The 14,827-nt window shown below is 45.0% G+C and overlaps 1 protein-coding gene across 1 annotated transcript in view; it reads right to left on the bottom strand.

Moving 5' to 3' along the window:
* The window catches only part of fbxl16 (F-box and leucine-rich repeat protein 16), a 267,781-nt gene that overhangs the window by 244,602 nt on the left and 8,352 nt on the right, over positions 1–14,827 (bottom strand). The window contains exon 2 of the mRNA XM_056288272.1: positions 13,754–14,468. Within this exon, the coding sequence (XP_056144247.1) occupies positions 13,754–14,468 (715 nt within the window). The remainder of the gene's footprint in view (positions 1–13,753; positions 14,469–14,827) is intronic.

The following is a 14,827-nucleotide window of genomic DNA, read 5'->3' as shown; positions in this document are numbered from 1 at the left end:
GTGATATAATGCCATGTATATCCACTGGAAGTACACTAGGTGTTATGTACTACCCGGACTGTTATTATGGTTACACCACTACCATGTATGGTTATTACGTCTGCCTACTGAGCCACGATAAAACCTGAGTTCTATAACCCGGTTTGGTCATTGATCCTCGACCAATACTACCCCAAGTATTACTTCATGGTGGCAGCGGTAAAGTACTCTCTATGAGGAATGAAGATAGACTGATAAAATTGTCCGTGGATAATTTCTGTCATCATTCAAGCAAGAGTGCGCCGGAGCTGAGCTAGCCGCAAAGCTAACTAGCTAGCTAGTAACAGGAGACGTCATGGCATCGCATCTACCGACGATGAATTGGTCAGACCCGGACCTGGGTGAGGCAATTTCACTGTATAAACAGAAAATGACTCTGTAGTTAGAAGATGAAGAAATAAATGGCACAGCTAAACAAGCTAGGAAAATATGCCGTGGAATCGGAGATGAAGGATTAAAAAGACTGAACGCCAGTGGACTCACCGATGATGAAAAGAAAAAGCCTGCCAAACTATGGGACTTCTTTGAAAAACAGCTAAAGTTGAACGTAAATTTCAGAATCCATAGACTGAAACTGATGCAACACAGACAGAAACCAGATGAGAATATTGATGATTTTGTGACCAGAGCCAGAACACTAGCACAGAAATGTCAGTTTTCAGACGAAGAGCTTAACGAGCGTATGATTGAGCTATTATTGCGAGCACTCCCCATGATGCCCTGAGGAATGATCTATACAGCAAACCAAAAAGATATTCCTTAGCAGAGGTTCTGGCCGAGGGACGAAAATATGAAGCCCTGACAGCAGGCAATGAACAGTTAGACAAACTTAGCCTGTCACACAATGAGAGAATCCACGCTGTGGACAGGGACCGCATATGTCGTAACTGTGGGAGAAGCCACAAACCACGTCGATGTCCTGCATATGATGATGAATGCAATGCGTGTGGTGCAAAAGGTCACTGGGAGCGGTGCTGCAGGAAGGCCAAACGAGAGCGCCAGGAACACTCCAGCCAGAGCAGGAGCGGGGGAAGTAAGTCCCACACACCACAAGACAAACAGCACAAGTGCAAAACCTATATAGACAAAAAGCAACAGAGCAGGACTCGCATACATGCTGTAGAGAGTAGCAGTGAAACAGACAGTGAGAACGAAAGTACTTACCAGAAACAGTTCCACTCCATAACTATCAGTGAAAAGTGAATGCATAGCATACACAGCAAGCCGGCCAGAGAGGAGGCGTACACAGTCCTGAAGGTGACACCACCTGACCTACCTGGTCGTGGATACACACTACATCTGAAGATAGACACAGGTGCGTCAGGCAACACACTCCCATTGCGTACCTTCAAGCAGATGTACGGTGAAAATGCATGCACCCAGAAATGACGGAAAAAAACCAACAGGAGGCTATCTGCATACAGTGGTCACGCCATCCCCTGCCTAGGTACCATTGACATTCCATGCCCGTACAAAGAATCCAAATGGATCAATGCAAAGTTCTATGTTGTAGACGTACCAGGGCCAGCCATAGTTGGGCTGCCAACATGTGAACTGTTAAACCTAGTGACTGTCAATGTAGATGCAGTGACCGAGAAAGGACATGCAAACCAGAAAAAAGTCAACACAAGACAGACAAAACCCAAAATGACCATATCTAACAGTGCAGACCTAAAGAGAGCATACCCAGACCAGTTTGACAAAATTGGCAACTTCGGTGGAAAGGTCAAGCTCTTCCTGAAAAAGGATGCTGAACCATTCATAGACCCACCACGTAAGTGCAGCATTCACATCAAAGACAAACTGAAAGATGAACTGAATAACCTAGTCGAACAAGATGTGTTAAGAAAAGTAGAACAGCACACAGACTGGTGCTCGAGTCTGGCATATAGCACAAAGAAAGACGGTTCCCTTCGCATATGCTTAGACCCCCAAAAGCTTAATGCCAGCCTTAGGAGATGCCCACACAAGATTCCTACTGTGGAGGAACTGAACCCGAAGTTTGCAAATGCAAAAATATTCAGCAAACTTGACGCAAAAGCTGGATATTGGTCAATACACCTAGAGGAAGAGTCACAACTGCTAACCACATTCCGAACTCTATTTGGTAGATACTGCTGGAAACGTTTGCCATTTGGTATCAGTGTCTCTCAAGATCTCTTCCAGGCAAAGATGATATCGCAGTCTACGGAGCAAGCAAAGAGGAGCATGACAGGAACCTGACCAACCTGATGGAGAGAGCAGCCAAGACAGGTATTGTGTTCAACAGTGACAAGTGCACAATCAAACAGACAAGCATCTCATTCTCTGGCAACCTGTACACAGACAAAGGTATCAAACCTGACCCAGCCAAAATCAGGGACATCCAGAAAATGCCGACATCCCAGAACAAAGATGAACTGAGCAGATTCTTGGGGATGCTGACCTACCTGTCACCCTACATCCCAAAGTTCGCAGACAAAGCACACACACTGAGGGTGCTGCTGAAAAGTGATGTGCCTTGGACATGGGACACTGACCACCAAAAGAGCTTTGAGGACCTGAAATCAGTTATCAATGAACATGACTGCCTGAAGTACTATGATCCAAGCACACCTCTGACACTTGAGGTCGATGCATCACAGAAAGGACTGGGCGTGGCATTAGTGCAGAACAAAAGACCCATAGCTTTTGGCTCAAAGACACTGGACGACTGCCAATCCAGGTACAGCAACATAGAGCGAGAAATGCTGGCCATAGTCTATGGAATGCAGCGATACCATACCTACCTGTATGGGAAGTCATTCATTGTAGTTACAGACCACAAACCCATCGTTACCATATGCACAAAGCCACTGCATGCCGCCCCGCCACGGCTTCAGCGAATGCTGATAAAAACACAAGGATACAACTACGAGGTCACGTATCGACCAGGAAACCAGATGGTCCTGGCAGACACACTCAGCCGACTACCCAACCCTGAGAACAACAGCAACATTGAGCTGGACGAGCGCATTGACGGAATAGAGGCAGAAGTCGAGGATCCAGAGATGCTCACTGTTGCAATGATAAACTTCTCTCCTGAGAAACAGGACGCACTCCGCACGGAAACCACCAGCGACCCCAGACTCAATGCACTGAAAGAGCTGATCCACCAGGGATGGCCAGAGAACATCAAAGCTCTACCAAGACAACTACGTGAGTACTGGTCATTCAGAGATGAGCTCGCAGTTGAAGCAGGAGTCATATTCAAAGGCAGACAGGTGCTCATCCCAGACTCCATGACTGATTCTATACTCGAACAGCTGCACGTAGGACACCAGGGCATCGAAAAGACACGGCGACTGGCGAGAGAAAGTGTCTACTGGATCAGAATGAACGATGACATCGAAAGAGTCTGCAGGTCATGTAGCGTATGCGTGGAACATCAGGATGCAAATCCAAAGCAACCTCTCAACCCACACAACACACCGTCAAAACCATGGCAATCCCTAGCTTCTGATCTATTCGAGATCGATGGACATCAGTATTTACTGATTGTGGACAGATATTCTAAGTTCCCTCTAGTGGATGAAATGCCCATGCCTGTGTCCAGCCGGGCAGTTGCACAAAAAATGGAAATGTACATGTCTCTTTTTGGAAGGCCTGACGAGACATTTACAGATAATGGACCCCAGTACACAGGGCACGCGTTCCAGAAATTCACAGCTGACTGGGGAATCAGGCACGTGACAAGCTCACCCCACTATCCAAAAAGCAATGGATTAATTGAGAGGCATGTGCGACACATCAAATCCATTGTGAAGAAAACCATGAGACAAGGAGGTAACATACAAGTGGCCTTACTACAGGTCAGAGCAACACCCATTGACAGTAAATTACCATCACCAGCAGAACTGATCTTCGGAAGGCCGGTCACCACCCTGCTGCCGAGTCGAGAGGACCCAGGCAAGGAGGAAAACCGACTCCACCTGGAGCAGAGAACAGCAAACATGAAGGAACATCATGACCGCAGCAGCGGCAGAGAACTACCTCCACTCGGTCCCGGACAGCACGTATCTGTCCTAAACAAGGAAAAAGGGACTTGGTATCCAGCCACCGTCGTACAAAAGTGCGATGAGCCAAGGAGCGGGAACAAACTCAGACGTGGCAGGAGCCACCTGCGGGAAATTCACCACCCCCATGCACTGAGGAGCGCAAGAACCCGCTTCACAGAACCTCAACAGGACATGCATGCAGCTGGAACTTCTTCCAGCCAAACCTGTGAAACACACAAGACAGTACACACAAGATATGGAAGAGCTGTTTCCAAACCAGCTCACTACAAGGACTATGAGTAGAGACAATCACACACAAAAGGAGTGCTCTGAATATGTTTATTGTTTTTTGAGATGGACAATTTTGAGTGTGTTGTCTAAAAAAAAAAAGAGAGGGCAACCTCTGTGTAATGACTGTACAATGCTAATCAATGATTGTACCACATTGGAATGTTCTAGAGTATTTTGATACTGTAAAAATTGAAAACTAAACAGGGGGGATGTAGTGATATAATGCCATGTATATCCACTGGAACTACACTAGGTGTTATGTACTACCCGGACTGTTATTATGGTTACACCACTACCATGTATGGTTATTACGTCTGCCTACTGAGCCACGATAAAACCTGAGTTCTTTAACCCGGTGTGGTCATTGATCCTTGACCAATACTACCCCAAGTATTACTTCACTTACTGATGCTGGTTTAGAAGTAACTTTCTTTTACAGAGAGAGGAGATGTTGCTCAATGGTGTTTTAAGCCCCCAACGTACTCTTCATGGCAGCGCTGCATGGAAGGCACTCCCCGCCCCCTACAGTTTCAGCCAATCACAGCACTGGCGCTAGATTTCAACATTTTCCCTCCTTCTGCAGTGAAGGAGTTCGACTCAAACAAACGTCAATCTTAAAAGTGCAGCGTTTGACGTAAATATCCTTTTAAACGAATGTTTGACTCGTGTACATTCACAAAAAGACCCTAGATTGCATTTTGGCGACAGTTTTGCTTCAACTTACTTAGCTACTATGTTTAGATGTCTTACAACTTATCTAGCAACAACTGGATGCCTAAAGGAGTTTTGGAAAGACACCCACTCAACCATGCCTTTGTGCAGCTCACTTAAAACTAGGTTGTCTCGTAGTTGTTTAAATAAGCAGACTGGGAGACATAGTCTAATGCCTAACTACATAGCAATAGCACTACTCAGTCGCTCTCCTAACGACCCAAAAAAAATAATTGGCTGCCTGGAACTTAGCTAGCGCTAACTGCTAGCCCATTACTAAGTAAACTCTGTCCTGCACGGATAAGTTCAAAAGTAGTACATGCCAACATAAACTGAATGCTCACCACTGCCAGCTATTTGAACAGATTGACTGCATTTGAGCTAACCTTGGCTTAAAATAGTTAGCTAAAATCTACCATTGCAATCTGTTTACAGTTAGCTAGCTAGCTGAGGTGTCCGTTCAGCAAAGCAAATCCCCAGCAGCTAGTGTTGGCTATATCTCAATGCATATGTCATTTTTTTAAAACATTTTGATTGGATGAAACTGTTGGGGGCGGGGAGTGCCTTCCATGCAGTGCTGCCTGGAAGAGTACGTTTGGGGCTTAAAACACCATCGAGCGGAGATGTTGTGTTCTGTTTATATTGATATTAATGTTATCCTCTTGCACCACTAGGTGGTGCTATGTTAATATGCTGTTTCCTGTTTTGACATTATAAACAGAATGTAATGATCCTTGAGTTAAGTAAACGGCGGTTCTAATCCGACCTGCCTCCTCGTGATTGTGCACCATCCAACACACCTCCTCTGTGATTACGCTTAAACACTGTTTTATGAACTCACCTTTAGGGAAGACCTTTCCGGTCGGTTTTAGCTATCAGTCTCGCCACACGAAAGCTAGCCCGTATGTATGACCGGTTCGCTGAGCTTGCCTTAAAAATGTATCCTGTATTGCAGCTAGCACACCCCTTAGTTTTCTTATTTTGTCTGTCCGCACTTGTCCTTGCAGATTACCATATTTGCCTTTGTGTTTTGTCTCAAAATGTCTGTGCAAGTTGTAATCCTTGAAAACCGCTATCGATTCCTGGCATATCAGACAAATTGCCTTGTCCTTGCATTGAACAAAAACTAATTATCAGTCTATTGTTCGTTGAATATCCGACACTCATGATCATTTTTTCATTTACAATTCATCTTTGACATTTCCTCTGAAAATAACAGAAAATTATTGAGTGAGGCTAAAAAAAAACCCAAACACCCGTGACAATATTCTTGACTGAGATAGCAAAATGCTGTAGCTCGGACCCGTCCCACACCCGACACTTCATCCGGCCCACATACCGCGTGGAATGATGGCACTTGGGCGCGCCGCTCCTGTTTGCCAGATCTGGGCCAGAACCAAGCCATAGCAATGCTGCATGTGCCACATATTTGCCAAAGGTGGCCCATATTTGTTTTGTGATATTTGGGCTATATTCACCATTTACCATACGGCCCACTTCAGGGTCACATCCAGATTACATGCTGTCAAGAGCACCGCGTCTTTGACAAAAAAGGTCCACATTTGATTTGGCATATTTGCTATTATACATGTGGGCCACTTCCGGCTCATATCCATTTTTCAGGGCCAGAAGAAGGTCATCAGCGCTGCATCATTGCCTGAAGCGGCGCACATCCGGATGCTATCGGGGGAGGCGCGAACTGCGGCGGGAGCCTGTGTGGTGCGAACGGTTGCTGTGGTGAGTAAATGGCCATTTAAATACGGCAGCCAGCAGAGGAAAAAAAATTGGAATTTCAAGCGAAATGCACCTTAGGGCGGGAAGTCAAACTAAAACCAGAGGGCCCGATACAATATATCACATACAATGCTTCGGGTGCCACCCAGAATGTGGGGACAGGTTGTATCCAGCCCAGGGGCCATAGTTTGGGGACCATTAGTTTAAACTGAGTAAAAGAGGCAGAATTAACATAGGAATGGAATGAATGCAAGAGCATGGCTGGATTTGGGACCTAATAGTAATAATAATAATAATAATAATAATAATAATGCATTTTATTTATATAGTGCTTTTCATGAGACTCAAAGACACTTTACATAAATTAGAATAAACTTAAAATGAACACACCAAAAACATGCAACACAACATTAATCACACATGAATGCAGGTCTGAAGAGGTGAGTCCTGATTAATGACTTGAATGTAGGCAGATCGTAGCAGTCTCTGAAGTGCTTGTGAAGGGAGTTCCAAGAGGAGGGGGCAGCAGGTCCAGTGCTCGGTCCTTAGTCTGCCTCAGATTAGGGGTGGATAAGAGGGCGTGGGGGGGTGCATGAGAAGGCAATGGAGAAGAGGTGTGTCTTGAGACGGGCTTGGAATAGTGGGAGGGATTCTGAATCTCTAATGATCTGGGGGAGTGAGTTCCAGAGCCTGGGAGCTGCCCTAGAGAAGGCTCGGTCACCAAAGCCACGGAGGTTGGACCTGGGGGTGGAGAGAAGGGAGTCTGAGGTGGATCTGAGGGACAGAGAGGGTTGGTAGGGGTAGAGGAGGTCACTGAGGTATGGGGGAGCCAGTTGGTGAAGGCCTTTGTAAGTGAGAACCAGGATTTTGCAATTGATCTGGTGGGAGAGCCAGTGGATGTCTTTTAGGACTGGGTTGATGTGGTGCCAGGACTCAATGAAAGTTAAAAGTCGGGCGGATGAGTTCCCGACCAGTTGGAGTCTCTTGATAGAGCTAGTACTGATGCCATAGAGGAGTGAGTTGCAGTAATCAAGACGGGGGTAGATGAAGGCATGGATCAGTGTCTCAGCAGCAGGGCATGCGAGAGAGGGTCTTATTTTTGCAATGTCGCAAAGGTGGTAGAAGGAGGATTTGACAATTTGGCGGATATGGGGCTCAAGGGAGAGGGTGGGATCAAGGATTACATCAATGTAGCATGCGAGGGAGGAAGGGGAGACAATAGTGCCATTGATGGTGGGTGAGTGTGAGGTTGTTGATTTGGCTGAGAGTGGACTTGGAGCCAACGAAGAGGAATTCAGTCTTGTCACTGTTGAGTTTGAGGAGGTTTTGCTGCATCCAGACTTTTATTATAGACAGATAGGAGTTGATGTGAGACAGGGGTGGACTGTGAGGGGATTTGGTGCCGAGGTATATCTGGGTGTCATCAGCATAGCAGTGGAAGTCCAGGTTGAAATGGCGGAGAATCTGGCCAAGAGAGAGGAAGTAGATGATGAAAAGGAGTGGGCCGAGTACAGGACCTTGGGGAACACCTTGTGTGACTGTGGATGGAATGGAGGAGTGGTTGTCAAGTGAGATGAAGTGTAACCTGTTGGAGAGGTAAGACTGGAGCCAGCTGAGTATGGTGCCTTCAATACTGACATCTTTCAATCTGGTGAGCAGGATGTTGTGGCTCACAGTATCGAAGGCTGTACTCAGGTCAAGGAGGATGAGGATGTTAAGGGCTCAAGTATCAGCAGAGGTGAGAAGGTCGTTGAGTACTTTAAGGAGTGCAGTTTCAGTGCTGTGGAGTGGGCGAAAACCGGACTGGAGGGGTTCGAGTAGGTTGTTGGAGTGTAGGTAGGTTTGGAGTTATGTGGCGACAAGGTGTTCCAGGGTTTTTGAGAGGAAGGGGAGGTTGGAGATTGGCCGACAGTGGTTGAGGCAGGATGAATCAAGACCAGGTTTCTTGAGAATTGGGGCGACAGCGGCAGTTTTGAAGGCAAAGGGGAAAATTCTATGGGACAGTGAGGAATTGAAAAGGTTGGTGAGGTAGGGGCAGGGAGGCAGGGAGGCATTTCTTCAGTAGGGGATGGGGAGGAGATCAAGGGAGCAGGTTGTGGATTTTGATGAGCTGATGAGTTCAGATGCAGGAGACAGTGATTTGTTTATAGCGGTGATTTTGTCTGCAAAAAAATTGAGAAATTAGTTGCATTGTTCAGGAGTAGAGCTGGAGAGGGCATTGGCACGGGGCTTGAGGAGGTTTATGACAGTGGAAAAGAGGGTGTGGGGGTTACGGTTGGAGTCATTAATGATGGTGGAAAAATAGGCAGACTTGGCGGCGGTGAGGGCATCTTTGTAGGTGGAGAGGTGGAGTTTGTGGGCTTCTTGATGGACAGTTAGAGATGTTTTCTTGACAAGTCATTCCAGTTGGCAGGCAGTCTGTTTCAATGTGCAGAGCTCAGGTGTGAACCAGGGTGCAGAGGTGTTGAAGGAGACTTTTTGCTTTGAGAGGGGCCAGTGTGTTGAGGGAGTCAGACAGAGTGGCGTTGAGGTGATTGGTGAGATCATCAGGTGAGGTACAGGCTGGTTCCAGGGGGAGAGCAGCTGACAGCAGATCAGAGAGTGGGAGGGGGTCGATAGATTTAGTATTGCAGAATGTTATTTCTCTGAGGAGGTGTGGCCGAGGGGTTGGGGATGGAATAGTGAAATGGATGAGATTATGGTCTGACAGAGGAAATGGGGATGAATGGCTGTTGTGTACCGGTAGACTGACAGAGCAGACCAGATCAAGGATATGGCCTTCGACATGGGTGGGGAAAGTGACATGCTGGGTGAGGTTGAAATTGTCCAGTAGGGTGATAAAATCACCAAGCAGTAGTAAGCGTGAGGGGAGAGATGAGGCTATTGTGAGCAGTTCAGAAAGGTCAGTCAGGAAAGATGGATTTGGTGTGGGTGGCCGGTAGATGGGAATGACAGTTGTTGAGCAGCAGGTTTTAAAGGCGAGGAATTCAAATGATGAGACGGTGGGGAGTGAGAGCTCAGTGACCCTAAAATTCCAGTTAAATACAACAGCAAGACCACCTCCACAACAAGAGGGACGGGGTCTGCAGATGTAGCCAAAACTGGGGGGCGGGGGGGTGCTTCGGCTTCATTGAGGGATAAAAAGTCATCAGGTTGTTGCCAGGTTTCAGTGAGCAGGAGAAAGTCAAGTGAATTATCCAGGATTATTTCATATAGAATGAGGGCATTGCTATTTAGTGATTGGGTGTTAAGGAGAGCAAGGTTGATTGAATGAGAGGGCAGTGTAGTGCGGGCATGCTGGAGAGGTCTGAGGTTGTCCAGGTGAGGAGTGCGGGGAGGTGCAGTGGAGGGGGGGCGGTGGGAACATAGAGTTTAGATATGGGATACCTTTTGTATACTGGGGTTAGTGGAAAGACGTAGATGGCGGGAGTGTCTGGGGCCGCGATGGAGATAACGGTGGTGGCGGAGGATGCCAGCAGACCGAGCGGAGATGCATGCAATAGGGGATAGCCAGTAGCTTTTGTTGAGGAACAGGAGTTCATCGGGAGAGTAGTGCAAGGGAGGAGGAGGGAAGCTAATCAGGGGAGAAAATAAAAAGGGAAACCAGGGTATTCCATGTAGTTGTAATAAGGGGTGTAAAGTAAGTAAAAACAGAAGAGGGCAGCGTACTGGTTCCATGACACCAGTTGACAGGTGGGTTAATAACACTGGAAGCGTAGGAAGGATAGCACAGAGCACGAATGGGGTGGGGCAAGCTACTCATGATATGAAGGGGAGTGCTGCCAGAGGAGTGCACCCTATTTACAAAATGAGTGAGATTTTTTTCTGACAACTCAACATCAGGTTCAAAAAGAGAAGTGGAGGGACCATTAATAACAGAATAAATTACTCTAAAGAGAACTTTAGGATTGTGGTTATTTCTTGATATTAGTTCATAGAAGTACGCTGATCTTGCGTTCTTAAATGCATTCTGGTAAATTAACATTTGCTTTTTAAGGGTGTTATGTGCTAATTCGGACTTGTTGACCTTCCATTGTCATTCTGATTTTCTACAGTCTTCTAAGGGCACGAGTGTGATCATTCAGCCAGGAGAGGTTATGTGATTTTTGTTTCCTAGTTTTAAATGGTGCAATTTGGTTGAGGATGGATAGGCACTGATCACTGACTGAATTGAACAGTGCATCTGGATTGAGGGGGGATAAAGAGGGATTACAGGATGATGGGTTTTACATTTATTTCAGTTTCACACAATTAAACAGCTGGTGACTATAATGCAACAAATCCACCAATTAAAAGAGAAGATTGCAGCCAGTGTAACCAATACAACTTTTTCACTTGACATCATGAACGTCAGGCAAAAATATTGGCTTAGAGACTGAAATGTGGGAGGGCTCTTTTAAAAGGAGAAAAATAGAAAAACTGAATCCTACCTTTTATACTTATTTTTTTCGATAGACAGTTCAAATTTTACGAAGAAAATAATGTAAATTTCAGTCGAACTTTGTTACATCCCAATCATGAAAAACTAATTTCTGAGCTGCAATTGGCTAGTTACATGAATTTAACAAACATGCAAAAGCATCATTACCAACACCATTAATATGCATGAATGTCCCATCTCTCAAGTACAAGAATATGATAATATTAGAGAGGCAGTCACATTCAAACAATTAAGTATTACGTATTAGCCGTATCAAACCAAATCTCGCAGAATGATCTTCTCAGACAGCCATCTGATCATCTGATTGGTTGCACCCCTGGCAGTCAGTGCTGCAGTCAGATCCTTCTCACTTTTTCAGCCACTCTAACAATGAAGACCTCATCTTTTCCAAGACACTATGATCACCTTCTGCACTTAATACTATTAAGTGACCACAAACATTTTCCCTGTGCTCGCATAGTCACGCATAGTCAATAATCTGGTGAATCGGACCAGTCCGATCCAATTTCGATACACACACACACACACCTTCACCCAGAACGAGTAAAACACAAGTTAATACAAAGACAGTAATATGATTCACTATCTCCATATTCAAATGTGAGGCTGCACCCTAGATTGACGACACTGTTTGGTGCTCTATAGTGTCCCTTGGCAAGATTTTCTGTTGTTCGGTGGCACAGTGTAGCTGACACAGCCGCAGAAGGATTTTGGTATCAGGTGCCAATACTGACGTAATTCACTCATTGGATATTGGACTGACGTTATTGATCCACGATGTAGGAGTGTGTGTTAAAATTTCACGTGGTTGCATTTGTGCAAGTGGCACGCATGCACAAATGCATGAATTACACTGGCAAATGTGCCAAATCCGCCAAATCTGGCAACAATCCATTTAGATGTTACTATGTTCTAACAATGAAGGGGTCTATAGCTGATTATTTAAAAAAATAAAATAAAATTAGGAGAGGGAGGAGGAGGCTAGTGGGGAGGGAGTGCCAATGAGAGGTTCTGACTCAGACACCACTGATGATGAAAGTGCAGGCAGGGAGAGACCGACTGAGCCAGTGAAGAAGAAAAAGCACTACTTTCAACCACAATGGCTAATGCAGCACCCGTGGTTGCAATACAAGGGGAAAGCAATCCTGTGTGTATATTTTAGGCAATGTGGCCTACAATACACACACAGGATAGAATTGCAGGCAACGGTAAACTTGTTGCTGGGTCAAGACAGTTTAAGCTTGAAACTTTGAAGTTGCACAATGACAGTAAGAAACCCAAAACCTGCAGGGACCAATGCATGACCCGAATCACCGAGCCCCTCCCAACTAACTTTTCAGTGGATAGATGAGAGTAGTAATCACTCAACAGATGAGAATGAAATGGTCATCAAGTTCAACACTGCCTATAACGTCGTGAAGGAAAAATTCCCATTCACAAAATTCAGATCTATACAATATCAAATTCAACTTTAATATTTAGATTAAAATGTTTTGCAAATTTTAAGTCTTGAGTCACTGTCAAACTTTACATCAATGCAAAACTAGGGTATGCAAATTTAGACAACAATTCATCAGCATGCAAGGTCATTGAATATGCTGTACCAAAAAATACCAACTGAGAAAGTTGGTAGCACCAGTGTTACAAGTGGAAAAGCTAGTCTGGAGCTCGATATTTATATGAATTTTAAATATGTAACAATGTAATTTTAAGCCCATGCCCAAAATTTTGTAGCACTAAGTAATTGATTAATTAATTAGTAATCAAACAGTTATATAACAATATCCAGTAGTCCCCATATTTTATGCACTGCTGTGCACTTGGATTTGTTTAAGTTTTGCAAAACCTTAAAGAGTTGCCATAGCAATTTGCACTCCTACACCTGTTTGTATGTGAAGCCAACTTTAATTCTAGATCAAGTAAATTGCTTTGGGATAAATTTAAATTCATTGCATTTTTATATATTTTTAATAACAAGCGCTTTGTGGTTTACTACAGCCTCATGTAACCTTACACATAAAAAAAGCATTTCGCCAAGAGAGTCCGCTCAATGGTTACGTATTCTCACTTCAATTAAATCTAACAAAATAAAGCATGTTTTCTTAAGGTTATGAATACCCTGCAATTGAGGAGAATAGGTTCATTGTCTATGAGCCGAAACCTCATCAAAATATTGTTGAGCATCACTTAGAATCATAGACAAAAACTTCCCTGATTGCATCAGAATTGACAGCTTACCATTGTTCTTAATCCTTCAAAAACCATATAAAAATAGGTATTTAATCCCCAATTATATTATTTCAATCTTCTTTTTTTTTTTTGCATAAAGCTTCTGATGTGGTTTTTCTAATGCATTAACCTTCTAAATGGCTTCTCATTGCTATCTATTTGTAGCACTAGGCTGTCATGTGCTGTTAAAGAAACCATCACACCTAGCTCTGTGAAACCCACCACATTAGTAACATTATCTTTCAAACTTTACTCAAATACCTGGAAAACTGACCCCCCCCCCCCAACTCACCTCCAAGCCAGCATCTGTAATAGTGGACCTTTTGAGGCTGACTGAACGAACTCCCTTCTTGGACAGCGGGTAGTTATCGATGAACTCACAAATGTCCAGGTCTGACACCCCCACCAAGCAGAAAGCCTGGAAGCCACGCAAGGCAAAGGCCTGTAAACTAACAAATTCCTTCTCTCCATTGGGCAAAAGCGTGTAGAGCTCTTTGGCATGCAAAATGGGTATCACACCCTCCCAGAATTTGGGCTGGTACAGCACCTTGCGCCATGTCTTGCACACCTGTGCCAGCACACACTTTTCAGCGGTTGTGAAGTACCAAAGAAGGTGGTTGAGCAGCTTCTCATCCAGGGCTAGCTGGCCCTCCACCAGCAGAGTTTTAGGTAGCGTGAAAGGGGACAACTGGTGATGGGCTGGCTTCAGTGCCACCAGAGACTTTCCTGGGTCAGGACCAAGGAGGGAGGCTGCTGAGTGAGGCATGCTGGGAGTATTTAGAGGCTCCACATGGTGGTGATGATGGTAGGAGAGAGAAGTTGGTGGAGGCAAAATGGAAGGTACTGAGGAGGATTGGCACAAGCGGTTCTTGGCAGCAGGTGTACCTTTGGTGATGCTTGCACTACCAAGGCCATTGGGCTGGCTAGGGGGTAGCTTGACGATACCGTTTCGTGTCACACACGGAGATTTGAGCTCACTAGGGGTGGACATGTTCAACATCAGGAAACTGGGGAGAGACAGATAGAAAAAACAAATGGTAAGCTTGTCATTCAGTTTTGAAAAGACATAAGATAGGGTGTAACAGATGTCTGAGAAATAAATGAAGTAAGGTTACTACTGTATGATAAGATAGCAACCAAATTAGTGCACCTATATACCAACCAACACCAGGCCTCTACAGTGCACACATTTCATTTGCATTTGCAAGTAAAAATGAATGTGTGCAAATGTGTAAAAAGAATAGGGTCATTTGTGCAAGTGGCACTTGGGGGGTGGGGGTGGGGGGTATGAGAAATGGGGAACTGTAGTTTCCTTAAGGATCCCACATGATTAATTGTGTCTCTAAGAAAGGTTAACGATGAGTGT

Source organism: Lampris incognitus, chromosome 10 (genome assembly GCF_029633865.1).
Source record: "Lampris incognitus isolate fLamInc1 chromosome 10, fLamInc1.hap2, whole genome shotgun sequence".
NCBI lineage: Eukaryota > Metazoa > Chordata > Actinopteri > Lampriformes > Lampridae > Lampris > Lampris incognitus.
Note: the sequence above shows the minus strand (reverse complement) of the source record. Positions and strands in the feature narration are given on the sequence as shown.